The following is a 23664-nucleotide window of genomic DNA, read 5'->3' as shown; positions in this document are numbered from 1 at the left end:
CGCTTGCCTGCTGCTTCCTCTCTCGCTGTGTGCTGCTGATTACAAATACTGTCATGGATTTGTCGTTGCAAAAAGGACAGACATTAGTGAGAGTGCTAACTATATTTTAATCAGGGTTAAGGGAAACCCATGGTAGTTTTTGCACCATTCTACTTTATGCGTAGTAAAGTGCATCACGGCAAACTATCCGAGTAATAAGCGCTTCATCAAGTTCAAGCAAGAATCCTGCACATGTGCAGCTTGTTTCCAGACATACATTGTTAATCACAGCAGTTGCGAGAGTTGGCGGTCTTTATGTTGCCACTCCAATGAAAGTGATCCAACATAAGAGAAATCGAAAAAAGAGCTCATTCTGCCAGTCAGAACAGAACTAACAGAGAACAACAGTAGTGAAAAGGAGCTGAGAGAAGCTGTGTAAAAAAACGTGGGAAAGTTTTTCGCTGCCAGAGCTTTGCAAAGCTATAAAAATCCAATACAGGCATTAAAGAGACAATCCAAGCAGCTAAAAAATACTGTATATATATATATATATATATATATATATATATATATATATATATATATATACATATATATATATATATATATATATATATATATATATATATATATATATACAGTATATATATATATATATATATATATATATATATATTTGTTTTAATATATGCAGCCTTTGATTACCTTTATTGAAATCAAATTAACTAAGCTGCAGAGCGATAGTATTACTATGGTAACATTATCTATAGTTACAGTTTGCAGCTCAAACTGCTGGGAATATCGGCAACTCATTATCACAAACAGGAAAGTGTTACAATGATCTTGCACTGCTGGGGAGATGGGCTAAAGCCGGCTAGTGCCGGGTTCTGCAACCTCTCAAGGAAGAATTTTATAAAAACAATTCTTTGTCAAAAATATTATGAGAGCCGCAACTCATGCATGAATATTACACCCCCACAAACACATATATATACCGTACACACACTAATAGGTACAGTATATACTGTATAAGCATTAACATACGACAAACTTATTTTTTCCTTTCCCTAATTCTGATTAAAGTATGTGGGGGATTAAAATGCATCTCACAATAAGTCCCTTTATTTACTTTTTTCATTGTTTTTCTGTTCAAAACAGTTTGTACAAAACACACACACACACACATACACACAACTACACAACTACACATACACTTACATACTTTGGGCCTGGCTCTCCCCTGCACTGTCCTAGGTTGCTGCTGGTGACTGTGGGGTGGGGGGGGAGGGTGCTGCCAGTGGTGGGGGGGGCTGGTGCTGACGGTTGCTTGGTTTGCTGCCGGTGGCTGTGAGGGGGCAGGGGGGCTGGGGGGCTGGTGCTACCGGTGGCTGGGCTTGCTTTCGGTGGCTGTGAGGGGGGGGTGTTGGGGTTGGTGCTACCGGTGGCTGTGAGGGGGAGGAGGGGTGCTTGGGGGCTGTGCTACCGGTGGCTGGGCTTGCTGTCGGTGGCTGTGAGGGGGGGTGCTGGGGGGTTGGTGCTACCGGTGGCTGTGAGAGGGAGGAGGGGTACTTGGGGGCTGGTGCTACCGGTGGCTGGGATTGGGGGGTGGTGCTGAGTGGCTGGGTTCGCTGCCGGTAGAGCTGTGAGGAAGAGGTGGGGGGGTGGTGCTGGGGGGCTGGTGCTGCCAGTTGCTGGATTTGCTTCCGGTGGCTGGGGGGGGGGGGAGGTTGCCGCTTGCCTGCTGCTTCCTCTCTCGCTGTGTGCTGCGAGGGGCCCGGCTGGTGCTGGTTAGGCCTCTATTTGCCGTCCGGCATCTCCCCAGCTGCTGGGCTGCCTCCTCATCGTCCCACACCGGCCGCTCTGTAACGTCACTGTGCGCTGGAAGTTGCAGCGTGCACTTCCGGTGCGCGTCGGCATCAGAGAGACCCGGCGTGGGACAGTGCAGGCCGCAGCCCAGCAGCTGGGGAGATGCTGGGTGGCAAATAGAGGCCCAACCAGCGCCAGCCAGGCCCCTCGCAGCACACAGTGAGAGAGGCAGCAGCAGGCGAGCGGCAACCTGCGAGACCTGCATGTAGTGTGGGAAGAGTCGCATGGTTGTTGACCCCTGTGCTAGAGAAATCAAAGGATGCTCAGTATAATAAAACTGATTAAAAGGGCATTAAGAGTTGAATTTTTAAATATAGAAAAGGTAGTGTTATCCAATACTATAGATATGATTTATTTAAAAAAAAAAAAAAAAAAAAAACACATGTACAGTAGGATATTGCTTGGATTACTGCTTTAAAAAAATATGAACTATAATAAGCATTAATATGTTCTTTCTGCCATACATAAGGCTAGAAATAAATATTGTGCTTAATCTCATATCCTAGTACAGGGGAGCGTAATCTTTTTCCCCTGCATCCCCCTGCCGGCTATCCCCCTCTCCTCGTGCCCCTCCCCCTTGCCTTTGGCTCTGGCATTCTGGCGTCATTACGTCACGTTGCCATGGCAACGCGACGTCAGATGACCCCACAGCGTCATTTGACGCCTCGTTCACATGGCGAGGCATCACCAGAAGCCGTCTGAACCAAGGTAAGGAGAAGTTACAGAGGCCTTCACCGCTTCCCCGGCATTTCATTTGAATTTGTAACCCCCACGCTCCCTGCAGAGAGGGGCGCGCCCCCCAGTTTGCGCACCCCTGTCCTAGTCGTATATGCATGCATCACTCATACGGTAAGAGAGGCCTGTCATTTCTTTTCATTCTTGTATTAGGTAGCGAGATAAAGGCACAAGAGGGCAAGCATGGCCATTTGCACTCATGAAAGTTAAATATGACAAAAAATATATATTTTTGTCATATTTAACTTTCATGAGTGCAAATGGCCATGCTTGCCCTCTTGTGCCTTTATTTGTACCATATTCCTGTGTGCACCCTGATTATTTTTTTTCTCATTTATACATAAGCTGAGCAGTAGCCTTCTCTCCTAATTAACCCATTGTATTAGGTAGCGACTAAAATTAGTTGAAGTAAAAGATTGAAAGTATTAAAACAGTTCATAAACACACAGATACCTAACAAGCTCTGAGAAACCCCTACCATTACCACATTATATATATATATATATATATATATATATATATATATATATATATAGTGAATAGATGAGAACAAGGCACTCCGTCAGGTAGATAAAGGTGGGTGCAAATCCTATATAAATCAAATAAGTGATACGATACCGTTTGAGCGAATATCAGAGGCAGCAATCCACAAAGTTGTCAAAAAAGTTTTGTATTTAGTGAGACATAGTAAGTTACTATGTCTCACTAAATACAAAACTTTTTTGACAACTTTGTGGAGTGCTGCCTCTGATATTCGCTCAAACGGTATCGTATCACACATATATATACACACACACACACACACACACACACACACACACACACACACACACACACACACACACACACACCACACACACACAAATTAAAGAGGCTTTTACTGAGGTTGCTGCAGTTCGCCTACACCGGACACTTTACTGAAGTCATCTGCTACCTTGTTCCTGCGTCTGGCTGGTTGAGTTATACTCAAAATTGCTTTTTATTCTGCTATGTTTGTGAGTGTGTATTTCTAAATCCTTGACTCCATAAATGTATTGTTATACCTTTTTACGCTATGAGTGCGCCTGTTTTTTTTTCTGTTTTTGTATATATATGTATATAAGTGTCAAAAGGAGTGCTAGTGGGCGTGGCTAAATGTATACAACAAAAAACAGACAAAGATGCCCAAAGCTACTTCCAATGTGACAAAAATACACAGTGCAATACCTATATATTCTGTTGAAAAAAGGGTCATTTAGTTTAACCCTTTGGCCAAAGCGTCTTAAGTATTAAAACAGAAAGCAGGAAAAATAAAGAAATAGATTGTAAATAAACTTTAATTTCCGGACTTTCTTTTCTTTGTCTATTCTTAACTAATTTTGAAACACAACCTGATTTTAATGGACACCTTGCCTGAAACGACTCGTTAGAGTGGTTTATTTACCAGCAAATGTCTTCTATCTCTGGAGTTATACATTTGATTCTTTTGATGTATTCCTGAAAGATTACGACTCTGATGCTATGAGCAGCTCTTATGAATCCTATGATGAGGAGGAAGAAGATGGGAAAGGGCAGAAGAAGAGACTTCAGTGGCCCTCTGAGGAGGCTTCCATGGACCTCGTGAAGGATGCTAAGATTTGCGCGTTCCTGCTCCGGAAGAAGCGATTCGGACAGTGGACCAAACTGTTATGTGTCATTAAAGAAAACAAACTAATGGTAACTATTACTGTTATTTGCTTCATTAAAGCAATTTTCACTCGTTATTTAATAATGGTTAATATACCTGCAGTAAATAGGTTGTTAATTCAACCCTCCGAAAATTGAAAGCTGCATATATACTATTTAAATAGTCAGTATATATACTGGTACTTGTGATGTTTATTGATGGGGCGCAGGTCGGTGGGAGGGGGAGGAGGGGTGGGGAACCTTTGAGGTCTTAGAAACTTTCCAACCACAAAATGTAGTTATGACAAACATATTTCCTGATTAGCTCCATTTTTGGCTTGTGCTGGGTTAGATTTTGTGGACTGAGATTTGATGTGACTCATTTTAATGGTCTGTTTGAGTGGTGTATAAATCACTGCACTTAATACAGAATTGCTTGTTCTTTGTGGGAAGAGGACATTCTAAATGTAAGCAAATAATGAAACTTTGTTTTTTTATTTTTTTATCAGTGCTACAAAACCTCTAAGGATCAGCAACCTCAAATGGAGCTGCCACTGAATGGCTGCGCTGTCACCTATGTTCCCAAAGATAGCAAGAAGAAGAAGCATGAGCTGAGAATTACTCACCAAGGGACTGATGCACTGGTTCTCGCAGTCCAGAGTGAAGAACAAGCAGAACAGTGGCTAAGGGTATGTAGGATCTTAATGGACGTAAGATAAGGCTTTTATTTTCAACTAGCTGAGAGACCCGGCGTTGCCCGGGAGGACAATTTCCCGCTCCCCCTCTCTCTCCACTCCCCCTGTCTGTTTCTCCGTCCCCCCTCTCTGTTTGTGTTCCCCCCCCTGCGCAGCTCCGTTCCCCCCTACAGTTTTCTACACACACACACACACACACACACACACACACACACACACACACACACACACACACACACACACACTGTCGTCGTCCCCCACACACACACACACTGCCCCCCCCACACACACACACACTGTCGTCCTTCCCACCACACACACACACTGTGTCCCCCCCACACACACACTGTGTCCCCCCACACACAGACACACACACTGTCCCCCCCCACACACATTTCATCCCCCCCACATACACACTGCCCCCCCACACACACTGTCGTTCCCCCCCAAACACACACACTGTGGTCCCCCCCCACATACACACTGTCCGTCCCCCACACACTGTCCGTCCCCCCACACACACTGTGTCCCTCCCCTCCCCCCACACACACAAAGCTCCCTCCCCTGTTACAGGACCACAAAGCCCCCTCCCCTGTATTCTTCCGAAGGTACGGACCACAAAGCCCCCTCCCCTCTGCCAGGACTCACAGCACCGCTCCTCTCTCCCGCGCTCCTCCGATTATCGCGCACCTAGCTCTTCTCTGCTCTCCCTCCACCCGTCCGGGGAGCGCTGCGCATGTGCCCCCTCTCTGCACCTGTGAGCGCGAGCCACCGGGAAGCTTGCAGCAGGGAAGGTGCGGGGCCTGTCCAGCTGAGGGGGGAGAGTGACGGCCACCAGGAGGGGGGAAGGTGAGCTGCGGTCCGGCTGATGGGGGAGAGTGACGTCCACCGGGAGAGGGGGGGGGGGTGGTGTGTGTGTGTGCTCACGGTGTGCGGTGTTGGTCAGAGGCGCACGCGGTCACGGTGTGAGGAGAGTGTGCGTGTGTGTCTCTTCTCCCTGCCTGGCTCCTCCCTGCCTGGCCCGCAGGCCAATGAGCTGTCCAGCAGACATACACACACAAACATTATTTGAGACTTATATATATAGATCACTTCATAAGGGTGTCACATCCATACTACATGAAGGAGGTCATTCAGTTATAGCCCGAAGAAGCTGTTTAGGCTGTAAACTCCCATTGGGGATATTCTAGTTGTGCAAATCCGTGCGGAAAGAGCTCTTTCCGATCAGATGGGCAGGTTTTGCAATTCTGCAAGCCCTTCTCGCATGTCCAAACTGTGCGGAAAATGTTTTTTTTTTTTGGAAGCGGTTTCATTCCAGCTGTGCAAACCGGGGCGGAATAACCAAAAAGGCGCAAACTCGCGGTTTTGGACAACTCACTGGAATTGTACAAGCTCCGTTAAGTGCAAAATAAAAAAACCACTTCTAATAAATGGTATTTTTTTCACTCCTCCTTCAGAGTGGCGAGATTAGAGTTCCATACAGAGCCTGAAATATGGGTTGGGCTCAGAGAGAGCAGAATCCATATCTCTATGCTGATGGAGGATGGAGTTAGCACCACCTCAGGTTATTCCACTTCAAAAGCAAATACGATCGGGGCTTTTGGCTGTTAAACCGTGCGGTTTGTCTCTTTTTATGGATGCGGTTTAAATTATGCTATTTGTAATACAGAATACAGATTTTTGGCTAGTTTTAATTTGCTACTTATGACCACGTCAAACCACAGGGTTTTACAAGAACAAAGTCTCGGCTACTAGAGTATCCCGCATTGACTTCAAACAGCATGAATGGATGCATTGGACTATATTGAATTACCCTTTTTTTTAAATTATGCTTGAAGAAGTTATGAAAAATTAAATATAAAATAATGTTATTGAGACATCATCGGGTTTTTTTGGAGACCTTTTCATGCTATATGGGGGGTCTTTTATCAAAATATTCCAGCTGCAAAAAACAGGGGCAACAAATGGAACGAAAAACACCAGATTTATTATAAGAATATCAATAGAAAGGATTTTCTTGTTTGATTAATCTGGTGCAGGTGGTTTGCATCAGTACAGCCCCAGTGGCAGCTGGGAGACATTAACAAATAACAATTGTGATGTCATTGGTGACATTCCAAAACGGCATGCACTCTTGGACGCACACTGAGAAAAGGGCGGAAGGGAGTTGTAATCTGTACTTATAGAATCCCCCCATTGCAATGCTGCCGTCCTTTCTCCCTATTATTATATTGTTTAACCAAGTTATCTTTTAAATTGCTGCTGAAAAATAAGACAAAAATAGGATGACTGAGGTTTCGCAGTGAAAAATCTGCGAAATTATGTGCAGTAAGGCCACTGCTTTCTTGTGGCTAGCGGGGGTGTGGCTAGCGGGAGTGTGACTGGCGGAGTGTGGCTGGCGGGGGTGTGGCTGGCTTGAGTGTGGCTGGCGGGAGTGTGGCTGGCGGGAGTGTGGCCGTGGAGCTCCAAATTGGCAGACGCGCCAGTTCAAGTTATGAAAAACGGTAAATAAATAAACTGCATTGGGAGGGATTGCTGGTTTAACATTGTTCTTTAATATTAGTAGAGAAGAAGGTGTATTACAAACACTGTCTTTGATGCAAGGGGAACTCCATTCCCAGTGTAAGCTCTTCGTGTTACAGTGGGAAATTCACGGAGAAGTGATTGCAAGCTCTTCGGGGCAGAGCTTCTTATTTCGCAGGCGTACATTGTCAGCGTTATAAAAGACAAAAAAATATATATTATTATTAATTACATCTGGATCTAAGTGTCCCAGTGGGAAAATAAGTATTAGGAAGAGTGGAAATCAAGAAGAAACGTTCCCACGTGTTTTTAATGTCAGATTTCAAAGCTTCCCAGTTACAGGAAACACTCAGGGCTGAGTGTGGAGAGTGCTCTTGATGTAAGTTTCTGTGTTACTATATGATGGATTTGACCTCCAGTCTGACAAATGAGGATTTTCCTCTGTGCCTCTGCTCACTCGTGCGTTTTCCTAGTCAGATAAAAGACACACATTAACCTTACCACAGGCAGGGGAGAGCAGCATTGTTTTGCTATTCCTACTTCATTGTCCACAACGACATTATCCTGATTTAGCCTGAATTAATAGGAATTAATCCCATTTTCCCACGTTCTTGATGTTAAATATTAGTCAAGATGCAAAAGGGGAAAAGGCGAATAATCATAGTGATTAGGTCAAAGTGTAGTATAATTAAAATTGAAATTTATATTAAAGGTGAGAATTGCACGTACATCAAGATTAAAAATAAACAGCATGACATGTTAGGGACATTTTACCACTCGACGAACAGCAACACAGGAACACGTCGTGGTGGCTTAGGTTTCTCTCCTCCAGTAGCAGGGACCCAGGATAAACTCTTTCCACTCCAAGTTGGAGTTCCTCACTTCACGGTGAGGACGCCACTGCCGCTGTTGTGGAGAGGGAGACTCTCCTTACCGGTTCCGGGTTGCTTCACGTGTATCTGTCACGTCATCGACTGGCGTCTTTCCGAAGTTTGCGTCGTGTCACGCTGCGTTATAAAACGAACCAACGAGTGTCCCGAACAAAGTCAATGCTGCTCAGAGAATCAGAGCCACAGTGGGTAAAATATGGAACGCGCCCTCTTCCTACGCGTTTCGTATAGATGTATACTTCGTCAGGGAACCATTCGATGATGTCACAGATACACGTGAAGCAACCCGGAACCGGCAAGGAGAGTCTCCCTCTCCACAACAGCGGCAGTGGCGTCCTCACCGTGAAGTGAGGAACTCCAATTTGGAGTGGAAAGAGTTTATCCTGGGTCCCTGCTACTGGAGGAGAGAAACCTAAGCCACCACGACGTGTTCCTGTGTTGCTGTTCGTCGAGTGGTAACATGTCCCTAACATGTCATGCTGTTTATTTTTAATCTTGATGTACATGCAATACTCACCTTTAATATAAATTTCAATTTTAATTATACTACACTATGAGGTTTTTTGCGCTGTTTTTGTTTTTGTACTAGTCCTGGTGTGCTGAGCCATCCCATGAGAACAGCGGCATCAACCTCATCCTAAACAGGTTGTTTAATTCCCTCAAGGGTCACAATTGCCCTAATTCACAATCACTTTATTACAACCTATGAGCGCAGATCACTTTCTTTCACTTTGATTAGGTCAAAGGAAACAAAAAGGTCCTCAAACAATGAAGATACCATTCTTAAAGAGTTTTGCTTTATTCATGTTGCAGAAAAAGAAAGATACTGCATGTAGTTTTTGTTAGACAATAAATAACTCCATTTTTTTATTAAAGAAACTGAACTTTCTAAACTTTTTTTTTTTTTACACTAAACCTTATTTGACTCGGGTGAAAAACCTACAGAGAAATAGCACTCCCCACCCCCACATTTTTATTTAATCATGGGACAGAAAAAGGAGTTGTTCCCCATAAAGGAGATGGCAACCTAGTCAATAAGAACAACCATGCCTCACTTTTAGTAAGCTGTCATTTCTTCTGAACAAGGTGATGGCCCATTTCAGAGGAGATGCCCTGGTTGGCGTACATACGAACTCTTGGTAGAGTAGACTCAAAGGGGTGCTAGCAAATTGTATACCCTTAAGAAGGATTATATTGTAGGTCAGGAAGCCTTCCCAATTTGTAAATCTTTTCATGTTAAAAGATCACGTCTATGTCCTGTAGGACTAGTTGTTTATTTTGATAAAGCACATATAGCCTGTTCCTAATTGTTTGTATTCAAAAGTTTGGATGTAAATGTATTAACTATGAACTAGTATTAAAATGTCTTTACTTTCTCGCTTCCACTTCCAAAATATATTGCGCCTTGAAAGGAAACAAGGCAATACAGTATTGGTTTGGTTTGATGTTTAGTAGAGTACTTGCTTCAGCCCAGAGCTGATGAGGTTTACTTTGAGTTACTGCATTGGCCTTTGTGTATACTAGTTATACCAGGTGTGAACAATTATTTTGGCTGGTGGGCCACTTCATGAGCTTTGGTAAAATTTGCCGGCCACACACGTAATCTAGATTAAGTCTTGCACATGATATAAATACCAAATTCGAATAAAATCACAGTAATGTCCTCTTCAGTGAGAAACACAGAGGAGAATGATGTACTTCTCATGAAAATAGCCAGTGAAGTAGAGAAAGACCGGTGACATGCAAAGTGAGGCTGTGGATTATTGGATTATTGGATCACAGTCTCCCACACTAATCTAAGACATGGCTTGTGTCAGATCTTGCCGGTCATATCAAATGAAACGAGCCAGAGCAGCAGCAGAACTAGTCACTGGTGGGCCACGGAGCAAGTTGAAACAAAAAAGAGCCCCTCTTCCCCCGGGGCCCTACCTGTGGTGTGGGTCCTTTTGTGGCAGCAGCAACGGAAGGAGCCCACCCAGGCGGTGATTACGGAAGTTGGGCCTGACTTCGGGTGTGGCCTAATGTCCATGTTATGACCACCTGGGTGGGCTCCCTTGGCCATAGCCATTGGGTAGGGCCCTACACCACAGGTAGGGCCCAGGGAGGGAGTGTGGAGAGTGGGGAGCCCTACCTGTGGCAGGCGGGATAGAATAATTTGTCGGGCCGTATTTTGAACACCCCCGAGTTATACAGTCTTGTTATGCAACCTCCAACATTCAATTGGTGACTACTAGTTTCATAAGATCCTGGAGTCTATTGACTCTTTTTCAGCACGGCACATTATTTCACGTAGCACTTTCAATTACAACACGTTATTGCACAAAATCTCCATCTGAGCTCAATTTGGAAGTCGCCCGACTTTTTTTTTATGAAATGTGTTACTTCATAACATTGCAACCAGTTACAGTATATGGAGTGATATTTAGAAACCCTCTCTGGCAGAGTAAGTTGGCAAACAGTAACGCCAAGTGAAAATCTAATGTGCTAAGCATTGGAGCACTTTACTATTGGACGACTATAAAAGCTACCTAATGCAATTGGATGTTTTATTTCAACCACAGTTTCTCTCTAGGTTTCTCAATAATATGATGTGGAAAATCAAGGATTGTACTATCATCCTTGTTGAAGGAACAATCCCTCCAAAATTATTTTTTGTGTGAGGGGGAAAAAAATATAGAAAATCAAAGCACTCAAATGCCCCCCATCATGTTTCATATTATTTTCAGTTTTCCTCAGAAATATTTAAATTGTGTTCGTGCTGCGTTCATTCCTGTTGCTTCTATGAAAAGGACTTGCCTGCCATCTTTTTTTTCTGGCAGGAAAATGAAAACAAACCCAGAGTTGTTCAGGCTGTAACATTGTAGAATGCGAATATATCTATCACTGTAATTGGTGGAAAGGAATGGCGGGGGAAGGCAATGGCGGGGGAAGGCAATGGCGGGGAAAGCCAATGGCGGGGGAAGGAAATGGCGGGGGAAGGCAATGGCGGGGGAAGGGAGTGGCGGGGGAAGGGAGTGGCGGGGGAAGGGAATGGCGGGCCATTGCTGAAGGAAAATAATGCTCTGGAGAGCAAAAAAGTGCTAAGGAAAACATTTAACCAACACATACTGTAGGTAAAAATGGAGGACTTCACAGCATCACTCTAATGCGTTTTGCACTGCAATCGGGCTTTGTCACATTGTGTCACCCCACACATTGAACACACTTGCTTGTCAAACTCCTGTATTGTATTTCATAAGGTAAAGGCGGAGGCCGATATTTTCTGTGTGGAGAACTGGCTCGTTTTTCACTTTTTTTTTTTTTAAACTTCCGGTTACTAGTAGGAGGCAGATATTCTGGCAGCATCACCTACGGCAGGGGTAGCGAACTCCAGTCCTCAAGAGCTACCAACAGTTCAGGTTTTCAGGCTATCCCTGCTTCAGTACAGGTGGCTCAATCAGTCCCCGCTTCAGCAAAGGTGGCTCAATCAGTCCCTGCTTCGGTCTTCGACTGAGCCTCTGGATTGAGCCACATGTGCTGAAGCTGCGATATCCTGAAAACCTGATCTATGGTAGCTCTTGAGGACTGGAGTTGGCTACCCCTGAGTTACATACAGCCCGTAAATACATGGATACCTCCCTTAATGCTTACTGAACAAAATGTGCATGTGTTTTGTTCTCAGAATGTGCCCCTTCCTCAGTCCTTTAACATAACATGAAGGAATTAAAATCAATGACTTGTTACGTTGTCAACTAATTGACATACACAGCTCTTAATATTGTTCCACCAATCTGGTCATTACTGCATTCCAAGCACTTAAGCATCACTATTAAGTTTACATTAATGGTTTTCTAGTTTATTTACAAGGAAGGGGAACAACATTGAAATATATCTGTTTATCCAAGATGGTTAATGTTACATACACGCTTACTGTGTGCATGTGTTTGTGAAATTGGCCAAGAACAACTGGCAACTCATTGGTCTCACTCACCTCCCTGAAGGGTACTCAAAATGAGCACTCACCCCACAAAGCCATCACCCTACACCCCAACTACACAGTCACCACCAGGATTAATGTAAGGGCTTACACCTCAGAAGTACCTGGTACCCCAGAAGATATTACAAATAACCCACATTACCAACATGTGTCTGAAATAGATGGCAATCCATTCAAAGGGGATAGGTTCAATTAGGGCACAAAGACAGTACTTAGTACATGTTATATTTAATATAACAAAATGTGTTGCAGAGCTTGTACAGAAAAAAGGAATACACAAGTACATACAGTATATAGGAATAGTCGGTCATTACATAAAAGGGAATAAAACATAAAGGTATACTTTACCAACTGAGCTGTTGTGAACAAGCACCTTGAAATGTCTTGGAGTAGGTTTTTCCACATTGTGTCTTTCCAGGATGAATCTGATTTGTGTGGCTCAAAAAAAACATTCTTATATCCTACAATTCTTTGATCTAGATACTCCATATGACTCGGGAGACCTGTAGGGGTGTGTCCAGCCAGCCATTTGTCTTGACCCAGGAGACCATTTGTTTCTTGGCTCAGGAGACCATTGATTTGGGACATTGACCTTTATGACTGTATATGTGGGAGAGGGGAATTGTTTAATTTCCAATTTAATCAGAGAGTGTACTTGATAACTATCTCCCAGTAATCACCCAATTAACTATAATATTGTCAACATATTTGAGAGAATCCTCCAATCGTACCCATATTAAATGTAGTATATTTGTAACCTTGAGTGAGAAATTATTTACCTGCTACTTGTCATAGTAGGATTCTATTAATTTCTACTTTCACATTCGGATTCAGGGCATGGTACACAAAATCATACAGATATCACTGAGTTGTATAGATCATTCATTATTTTATTTTAACATTGTTGACTCCATGGACATGTGTCTTTTTTCAACCTCATCTACTATGTAACTATTTCTTATTAGGTTTCAATGATAATGATACACTGTCTTGTGTATGACCCACAGGGTCTCTGGTTGTAAGGAATATATATGAGGCAGGTGAAGCTCATTGTAATATAAATGATTAGAGAAAGTTGGTTATAAAACCGTTGTCTTGAAAAGACTTAGGCCCTTATTCCATAAAGTGTGATAGTGTCGTTCCTGCACCTTAACACAGAAAGTCAGTATTTTGTCAGCATGGGAAGGGATTGACACAAGACCACATTATGTGGTGTGCCGGAGGATGGAAATGTACATCACCTGTATTAAAGCCATTACTGCTGAATGAGCCTGAATTACAGATTGAATAAAACACACACAAGAAAAATCAAGTAACACCGTGCATAATATTTTGACACCAGCCTGTCATTGCACACCTGTAGCACCACTTAGGCACTGACACCAGCAGCTGACATTTAGACACTGCACAAGTAACGTTTGTTCTTAATGCTTCTTATTTTGAGGGTTGTGTTTAAAGCTGCCTAGTCACGAGAAATCTGTGAAAAGAGCAGGAAGGGAGGGGACTGTAAAGGGAATTCTTTGGATCAAGTCTAAATTCTTCTATAGGGTGGAGGCCATGTGCCTTCATAAAAGATATATGTAATCTGACATTTACAGAGCACCCCTTTCCCCTCCTCATCACAAACACTAGCAGTGACTTTGTTCTTCTGGTTTTTAAAATGTGAGCTAAAGTTACAAGAGCTCTGTTCCATAGAATTAGACGGTGGGCATGTTGGAGAATGTTACAGTACTGTACTGTATATACAAAACCTCTTCCAAACATGGAAAGGAACGGTGCCAGTTTTACAAATCCTTTCACTTTTCAAATGATCATAGGACATTCTGTATAACTGATTGCAGATGTTTAAAAACAGTGACTTTAAATAACGAAAATGTTGTCAATGTTGGCGCAGTGAGTAAAGACACTGACTCTGAAAACAATGACACTGAGATTGAAGCAGGGGAGCCTGTTCATATCACAGTGTCAGCTCCTTGTGACCGTGGGCGAGTCACTTTATCTCCCTGTGCCTCAGGCACCAACATCATTGTAAGCTCACCTGGGCAGGTACTGTGTCTGTAACAATCCTATGTGCTGCGTACCGCGCACTGTGCTGTAATTGTGAAGCGCTTTGAGTCCCATTTGGAGAAAAGCGCTATATGAAATAAAGTTATTATTATTATACTCATGGGACAAGTGTTGGAGAAACAAAATGAAACGAGAACATGTATTCATTTGCAGGGATACATGTGTTAAATGTGCCTGCTACCAGGATATATAGGATTTGTTCTTACATTCAGTGTGTCACTGCAGTTTATCCCTATTGTAAGTGGATCAAATTTCAGAGCTACAGTACTTTTTAAAATCGTAGCATCCTTATGAAGCCGTCCAAACTGTATAAGAGAAGAACATGGAAAGAACAATGGGAGATGTTCAAAACGAGCAATAACCAAGATAAAATGGAGCCTAGAGTTTACAGAATGGAACGGAAACATTGATTCACATAAAATTAATTAGTAGAGGAGGAGTATATGTCATGGCAGGTAAAATTCCAACACAAAGTACATCACAGACCAGTACCAAGATTGAGCCACCTGTGCTGAAGCAGGGATATCCTAAAAACCTGACCTGTTGGTGATCTTTGAGTACTGGAGTTGCTCACCCCTGGCATATACAGTGATTTTCCCAAAGAGCAATACACAATCAAAGATCTGAACCCCTGAATCGATTAGCATGGATGTAAGTACTCATGTAACAGTCCTTTGCAAACAGAACAAGAAGTAAAACAATTACCCCCCAAATCCTGTTGTATAAATAGAATATGTGGTAGTTGGCTTATAAATATAATGTCATATATTTACATGCATAATGAGATGGTCACTAAAGCGTTGTGAGGGCTTTGATTCCCTTTGCCTATGAGTATGTTTCTATATAGCGCCCCTCTGCACAATTGTGTTGTCTGTTTACACAATTAGGCTGGAGGAGGTACTGTCACTGTCTTTGAAGAGGGCTCAAACCCTAGAGTCGGCTCTCTGTAACCATAGGAAAATTACTTAGGGCCATATTTACTAAGTGGTGCTATTCCAAAAGACACCCTGGGGGCTAGTTACTTAAATCGTTTTTAGAGTTCACACCTACATGTTGATGCATGCTGTGTACTTACATAGCCTAATCACTGTGCTTGTCCCTACTTTGTCTTGCACTTTGTAAATTAAATCTTACCTTTCATTGAATGCAGGAATGTAGTGTGACCGCAAACTATCCTAATTATTAGCCTGTGTTGGGAATCAGTATAAATGAAGCAGAAGAGACTTGCTGAATCACTCCTTGTATATACTGCACAGGTATATACATCACAAAAGAATTGCACCAGGCTTATCAAAGGAAAGACCCCCATTGCTTTCAATGAGTTCCTCTTCGATGAATAATGCTCTGTTTTTTGCATTGGGTTTGCCCTATGTTTGCGGCCAGAAGACCTCAGTAAATATGGGCAGTAACCTCCAATAGTTCCACTCACTATGGAGTGGTGAATTCAAGCAAATCACAAATCAGTGGTAAATGATGGGTTGAATCCATTGTGTGTAGCACTATTGAAGGTTACTGCATTGTTTGGTACACATGTATTCCCTGCATTACTGCTCTATGTAGTTTCTCCTCTCCCTCGGGGAGGCCCCCCGCTCCACTTCTTTTTGGAGGATTAAGTTCGAAGAGACAGTCTCTTCTTGAAGGGTTGAGTGGAGGAGGGCATTTTGTTTTATTTATATACTTTTTCACTTTATTGCATTCACTATATTTTATTGTTAATTCACATGATCACTTTATTTGCACTCATTGGGCTTTCATATACAACCCACTTCCAGATGATACATTTTTGCACAATTAATATATGTTATGTAATAGTTTGCATGTACTAGTCACGTCTGACTCCATTGGGTTTTTGCTTTTGGTGGTTGTGCATTGGCTGATGGAAGCGCCACCCTAGGTTTTTTTTAGTTCATAGAAGTCAAAACTGCCTGGAGAAATGTTAATTGGGTATATATCGATGGTCCTTGGGTTGCACAGTAGGAGCCATGTTTGCTAAACGGTGCTAAGCAGTAAGACACCTTATTGCACTTTCCAGCGGCTTACCACTGCTTAGTAAATATAACCCAGCTGTTTTAATGAGGCGATCCCTCCTATGACCAAAGTGAACTCATTCCAGTGACATGTTTGAGGGGTCCCATCTGTGTAACTGATGCCCTTTTTAAACCAAAATCTGACACCCATAAGTATTTTGAAGTTATTTTTTAAAGCTCCACCTGGAGGGGTTTGATTTCCTCTGGCTGTTCCCTTTGTGGGATATCACTGTGTGCAAGTTCTTGTACAGCCTGAGTCCTCTCTCCTCAACTCTCCTTAAAGCAGCAAAACATGTTAAATCAATTGTTTTTTTTGTTTTTTTTAATTGGTTCTGTAGTATCAAATAAAAGTGGCTGTTTTTTTAATTTAATTTTTAAATTACATTCTTAATGCCATTTTTAATTCGTTTTAACACGTCCTTTGATTTCTATAGCGGGTTTTAGCCCACATCCCAAACAGTGCAAGATATTTGTAACATTTTCCTGTTTGTGATAATTTGTTCACAGTGTTCCCAGTGTTCCCAGTAGCTTGAGCTGCAAACTGTAACAATAGATAATGCTGCCTTAGTAAGAAGTAGTGGCTCAGTGAGTAAAGACACTGACTGGCACTGGGTTTAGAAGCAGGGGACCCTGGTTCAACTCCTTGTGACCGTGGGCGAGTCACTTTATCTCCCTGTGCATAAGGCACCAAAAACATAGATTGTAATCTATGCCTCTTTAGTTTGTATTGATATTTGGATTGTGTGTACAATATTGATGGTGCATTTATTGCGTCAGTATGTTGTGTGTTTCTTTCTCGTAATCCTCCCAAACAAGAGACATATGAATAATGTTTATGCCTCCAGGATGTCCCATTACTGGGGATATAGGGAGAGACTTCAAAGGGGAAGAGAATTTTACTCATGAATCTGTGATCCTGTCTCTGCTCCTACGGGATCTAACTACTGTCAGCTCAATAGTTTTTCTAGGTTGTATTGTTTCTATTGAGTTGCAGGGACTTGAATTGCATGATGTATATAAATATTATCCTTCAGGTGAGGGGGGGAGAGAGAGGTGAGTGGGGGAGAGAGAGGTGAGGGGGGTAGAGAGAGATGAGGGGGGAGAGAGAGAGAGAGAGGTGAGGGGGCGAGGGAGGAGGAGAGAGGCAAGGGTGGGGGAAAAGAGCTAGGTATGGGGGGATTGAGAGGTGGAGGAGGGGAGAAGAGAGAGAGGTGGGGAGCGAGGTGAGGGGGGAGCGAGGTGAGGGGGGCGCGAGGTATGGGGGAGCGAGGTGAGGGAGAAGAGAGTGAGGTGAGGGGGGGAGAGAGGTGAGGGGGAGACATTGAGGTGAAGGGGGGAGGTGTCATAGAATACTGTATGTACAGAACAATAGGGTTTTTTACATCAACATCACTACAATCATGTGTAGTGTTCGCATACAGAATGTGTTTGTTTGCCTATATGACATACAAACGAGTCTGTTCTATGGACACATCTCAAAATAATAGAGATGGTCGATATTTTTTTGGCGGATTTGGGTCCGCAGCGGATCGGCCGGTTCCTTTGGTGAGCGGATTTCCACGGATCAATCTGAAAAAAAGGCGATTCGCGGTTTTGACGGATTTTTAAATTATTTTTACCAATACACTCCGCGGATTCCACAACCTGCGGACAGATTTGTCTGCGGATTCAGCAATTCGGTGGCGGAGTGTTAAGAATCCACCAACAGATTGCTGAATCCGCGGATTGGATTCTACAAATCCGTCCACGAGTTGTAGCCAATGGCGGTTTTTGATTAATCCGCGCGGATTGAAACCGCCCCAGATCCGTTTGCGGAATATACACCACAAAATTTATTTTGGAGGTAACATTAGCGAAAATCCGGGAAACGGAATTGGTGCGGATTCGCCCATCTCTACAAAATACTAACAAATGGCACTGATGTGACTCTTTAATAATAGTCACAGGTACAATCTGCACTTTCTTCCTCCTGTGTAGATGACTTTAGAGTGGAGGACAACATATGTAAGATTTATGTTTGGGTCCCAGTTCTTAAACACAGGAAGACCCCGTCCCTCCCTACATCTCGTGGTAATATGGATAAGAAAATATTTTCCCCCCGTGTTTTTAATTACTTAAATCTTAAAATATATGGCCAGTAAATTGTTACTTCTTTCAAGTATCTTCATAAGGCCGCGCTTATAGTGCCGTCGATGTGCGGCTGTGCGGCGGCGTCGCGGGTTTCCTGGCATTTGATTGGTTCAGGGGCTTTCACATGAGGTGACAGCCCTTGAAAAATTAAATATTGCCGGCTACTAGTTTTCGCGGCGGCAACGTCGCTCCGTCACATTGTCGCCGTCGCGCTTACTATATGCACACGCGGCGGCGGCGGCAATGTATTTGTTTTCGGGCGACGTTGCCGTCTCCGGCACTATAAGCGCATCCTAAAGTGTCCTCACTCTTGTTTGATTGTGAGATGTTTCTGTTGCAGGTCAGGAGGATTCTTTGAATTCCTGTGGTAGAGGTTCTCAAACCTCTTGTCAGGGAACTAAGGTGAATGCACCTGGTTTGGATATCAGTATCAATAGTAATTGGTTGCCCCCAAAAGCATGGCCTTACTAGGGCCTGATGGAGATATTTGAGAACCATTATTTTATGGGATTTGTGGCAAACACATTCTAATCTGATATTGAATAAAGGATTACAGAATTGCAATAAAGATAATGGTATATGACAAAAATACAGTGGACGGTGTACAAAAAAACATCTAAAGAACTGTAGTCAGTCAGCAACAAAGAAAAGGATACATATATGAGGTAAATTGTAGTCTAGACAGTAAACCACATTAATGGCCAAAAGGGTTGCAAGTAAGGAAATGTTCTGGTAAAATAACTGTAATTTAAAATAAAGCCTTTTCCTGATACATAAACACAAAAAGCCACTAATTAAATTAGATATATTTTTGGGCCGAGTACAGGGGCATGACCCAAGATATAAACAGACTGTCTGTCTGTGCTGTAAACCAATCCCCACCATTTTCTTTTATTTAACAACTATTATTTGCCAACCAGAAAAATGAAGAACGTGCGGATCCATATGGACTTTTAGGACAATATTTTGAAGGCCTGTGTGATCCTGAACTTATTACCATATTTTGAAATACTTATATTTCTTTTTTTTTTTTTTTAAATATATGTTAGCGATGTGTCTGTCACCAAGATTCAATCCACAAAACCTGTTTTTTTTCATTAACTTTCTTTGGTTCTCTTTCTAAGACACCGAATATAGATTTTTGGGACAGACAATAAGAATAAAAACACTGCCATTTTCTCCCTCCCTTCCAATTCTGATTAGAGATGAAACAATGACATCTTAATTAACACAGTTCAATATTATTACTCATAAGTAGAAACCGAAGTATTATTATTTTTTTAAAGTAGTCAAAATATAAATGATATAATTGTGAATAGTATAAAAACTTGATTACTACTTTCCCATAAACATGTGCATTGGAAGTGGAGTAGGGAGGCGGCACCGAAAAGTATGGGAGGTTTGACGAGGACAGTATTTGACAGAGTGCATGACTTCTTACATAATACTTTGTGTAATTGCTAAAGCATTTCTCAGTGTTATGTCTGCAGCTTCCATTACTGTTCGCTCTTGCCAAAATAACACATTATGTGGTGTGAGCCAGAAAAGGCCAAAATAAGTTAATGTTCAAAGTTCATACAAGAGGTAAGTATAACATTCCAAGAAGTTGAGTAGATTTATTTTGGGGTTTTATTCAGATAGCAAAATTAAAAAATAAATGTTCCAAGAGGAATTTCACTTCATAGTTCAAAGTGTATGGTACAGTATAAGGACATATTTACTACGCAGTGCTTAGATATAAGTCACTATATGGCCTATTCCTTTAAAAGCGATGTAAGGTGCTTTAATACTTAGCACTGCTTAGCAAATATGAACCAAAGTGAACCAACAACAGTGGGTAGGTTTAATGAATTAAATGTAAGGCTGAGTCCCCGCTGGCGCTGAGCCCGTTCATGCTTGGAGAGCGCTCCAAGCACGAGCGCCGGGTGTCCTGGCATTTACGCGGGTTGGGGGGGGGACATTGCGGGTAGTTGAGCTCGCTTGAAAGTCAGTTTTTTTTTTACATAAGCGCCAAGCGCGGGTGAGCATGTAAGCCTGCGCACGAACGCGCTCGCATCGCGTGAACGGGACTTACATATATCTATATATGTAAGTAACCACGGCAAACGCTGCACGCTCAGCGCTAGCGGGGACTTAGTCATTTAAGAGACCTGAAATTGCTTGCGAATAACTGTTAATCATACGGCTTGGACATGTGAGAAGGGCTTTTATAATATGGTGCAATGCGAAATCCACACAAAACATGCACCTTTGGCAGTTAATAGCAAACGACCCTACAGACACACAAACAACATATACAGTCAGAAATACAAACAGACATACACAGAGATATATTAATCGGAGATGGGTAGACAGACACACAAAGGCAAATAAGCGATAGACAAAGAGAAACAGAGACAGATACAAGCTCAAAGACATAAAGCAGAAAGTGAGTAATGACGATTTCCCCCAGGTCTTAGCCTTGTGCCCTGAAGGGAAGACATCTCAGACTATTGCCTGAGCTACATTTTTGCACCATTTACATTTTGGGAGAGCTCAAGAAGTCACTAAGCTGTGGAAGAAATGGAGAATAAAAGTCCACCTCTCTCTGCTTGTATCAAGTGATCATTGTCCCAAAGGGTGTGATGTGGTACTCTCTCTTAGGCTATGGCCCCACTTCCTGTGCTGTACGCGTGTCTGCAGGGGGAAAGACAGGGGGGTGTGACGGGGGCACGGCCGTGACGTCACCCGGCAGGTTTGCCCTCATTGGCTGAACCGCCGGGGGGTATGGCCTAGCGCTCCGTAGCGACTCCTGATCTCAATTTTCTTGAGAGCAGGAGATTCTGTCGGCGCAGCTCCCCCTACCCCCCTCGCAGCAGGCCCGGCCCCATTGTGGGGTGGCTTTTGTTCCTGCAGCGTCCGCCACAGCGTGCACTGCAGTAGCCAGCGGGGACCTGGCCTTACAGGTAGCAACTGCTGGCTTGCAATAGCTAGCCCTGCAGTCACAAGGCAGACTGTCCTTTCAAAACCAAGATGACCAGTCACTCTGGTATGAAGTCATTTGGACAAAACAGGCCTTGTCCTCAAAAGAATGATCAATGTAAAGTATTACAATATGTGAATGATTGTTTTCATTCTACTACAAGGTCTTTACACAGAAATCAAATCATACTCTTAAGTGTTCAGATAAGGAGAGTGTTATGCTTTCTTTGGAGATACATTTGCAGTGAGATGCTAATGATTTACTGCCCATAGTGCCGAGTCTGCAGTATGTGGGATTTTTTTCTCATAACATTATTTGCTTACACAAAGAAACATCTGGATAGTATAGGGGGTAAAAAGTGTTATCTATTACAGAAATCCACTTAAAGCTGTTTTCCAATTAAAGTTACATCAATTTCATGATGTCCTTAAGTTCAAGTTGGAAAACTACCATGCAGAACCAAGAATAGTTGGCTGCATTTTATATAGCGTAAAACTACAGACTAAAGCTCCCAAAAGCTACCTAACCAAAGGCTTACTGCTATAAAGTAAAAATCTCAACCACAGCATTGAATCATCAACATCAAGTTTTACTGGCATTGCCTCTGAATGGGGTTGTTATTATTAGTGAGACAGAGCTTTAGATGTATTTTCTTATTTTTTCTCTCCAAATCTGACATTATCTACATTCCTAATAATTTAACCTCTGGAGTCGAGGAAAATCCAGAAGAGGCAAACTGGAGCCAGGGCTGGGCTGATAGGACAAACGCTGCTCTGTCCTCGTCCCGGGTATTTCAATTCATAGAACAAACATGGAGAATGTGCTCACAAAATGGTACATAGATCAATAAAGACATGTGACTAGCTCTGATATTTAACCCAAGAGTTATTACAATGCAATGTGGGAAATCATGCCTGACCTGGCGGTAACTGCCACTCAAGTCAATGATGGTTGCCACCGGTGTGATACCTTTTACTGCTATCTATCCCTGGGCTGGAGCACGCAAACGATCACCTGCTCTACAGGACGAATGCCACGGAGCCGCCTCCCTCTGCAGTCGCAAGGATCACCGGCACGCGTGACACATCTTTGGAATCCGTCCCGGAGCAAGCAGGTTGGCGACAGCGGTGACGTCATACTGAAGCGCAGCCACTGTGGAGCTGAGACCGGGAAGCTACCGAAGGAGCAGCGAAGATACCAGGCGGGTAAGGGCAGCAGGCTCTAGTTGTTTCATGAGTACAGGAGAGGAGTTTTTTACGGCTTCTCATCCAGTCTCTATACTAATTCCTGCATAACTGGCCCCCCTCCTAGGTTTTTAGTCTGCCTCCCCGGTCCTTCGTTTATAATCTTATGGACATTTGAATATTTCAATTGCAGTGGGATTGTTTTACTTCATACATATATGCGTCTGAGGTTGCCTACAAAATATTAACCCATACCTAGCTTTATATACTCTGTAGAGCACCGGACATCATGGGGTTCATTCCCCTTATTCTATACACCGGTGTGATAAACCTAACACACGATGCAAAACCCAGACAGAAGGTGGAGTAAAAAATAGCACAAGTTCAATCACAGTAACACATCCAGTTGAAAGCTATTTATTTGTTTGATACAACAGGAGCTTCATTTTTACCTCGTTTTGCAGTCCGAAGTCTTTGATATATAACTCTCCCATGTACTAATTATCTTGCTTTATTTGTCTTGCTTCTTTCTATGCTCATTACATTACAGTTGATTTCCTTTCTGACTATGAATACTGGGTTGTTGACCTTTAACAGAAACTACCTTACACTCCTATATTTTCATTAGCTCTATTCCTACAGCGAATATATAACCTACATTTACTGTGGTGGGAAATAAAATAGACAAAGTTGCTCCCTTCATTAATTCATTGTGTGCTAACATATATAGCTATAGCATATCTAGAACAATCCCAAAACAGACAGGGGAAACCGTTACATCCAAAAATAGGAGAACTCTACCAAAATATTAATAGAAAACCAGAAATTGATTCTCTTATAGGTGAATTACATTTAGTAATTTTATCCTAATCCAGAACAAGGCACGTCAGTTTAATAAACATGGAAGTGATAGGTCGCTTCTGAGATTCTTGGGTAAATAATCCGTAAAGATGATAGCAGTGGAACCACTCTGGACTTAAATGAAA

The 23664-nt window shown here is 42.7% G+C and overlaps 1 protein-coding gene across 4 annotated transcripts in view; it reads left to right on the top strand.

The window, feature by feature from the left end:
* AFAP1 (actin filament associated protein 1) overlaps window positions 1–23664 on the top strand; it is a 173855-nt gene that overhangs the window by 87670 nt on the left and 62521 nt on the right. For all 4 annotated transcript variants that reach the window (XM_075569859.1, XM_075569833.1, XM_075569851.1 and 1 more), the window contains exons 5-6: window positions 4064–4275; window positions 4734–4913. In XM_075569859.1, the coding sequence (XP_075425974.1) occupies window positions 4064–4275; window positions 4734–4913 (392 nt within the window). The remainder of the gene's footprint in view (window positions 1–4063; window positions 4276–4733; window positions 4914–23664) is intronic.

The sequence above is a fragment of the Ascaphus truei genome, chromosome 1, assembly GCF_040206685.1.
Source record: "Ascaphus truei isolate aAscTru1 chromosome 1, aAscTru1.hap1, whole genome shotgun sequence".
NCBI classification, from domain to species: domain Eukaryota; kingdom Metazoa; phylum Chordata; class Amphibia; order Anura; family Ascaphidae; genus Ascaphus; species Ascaphus truei.
The sequence above is the reverse complement of the archived record's forward strand: the minus strand, read 5'-3'. Positions and strand labels throughout refer to the sequence as shown.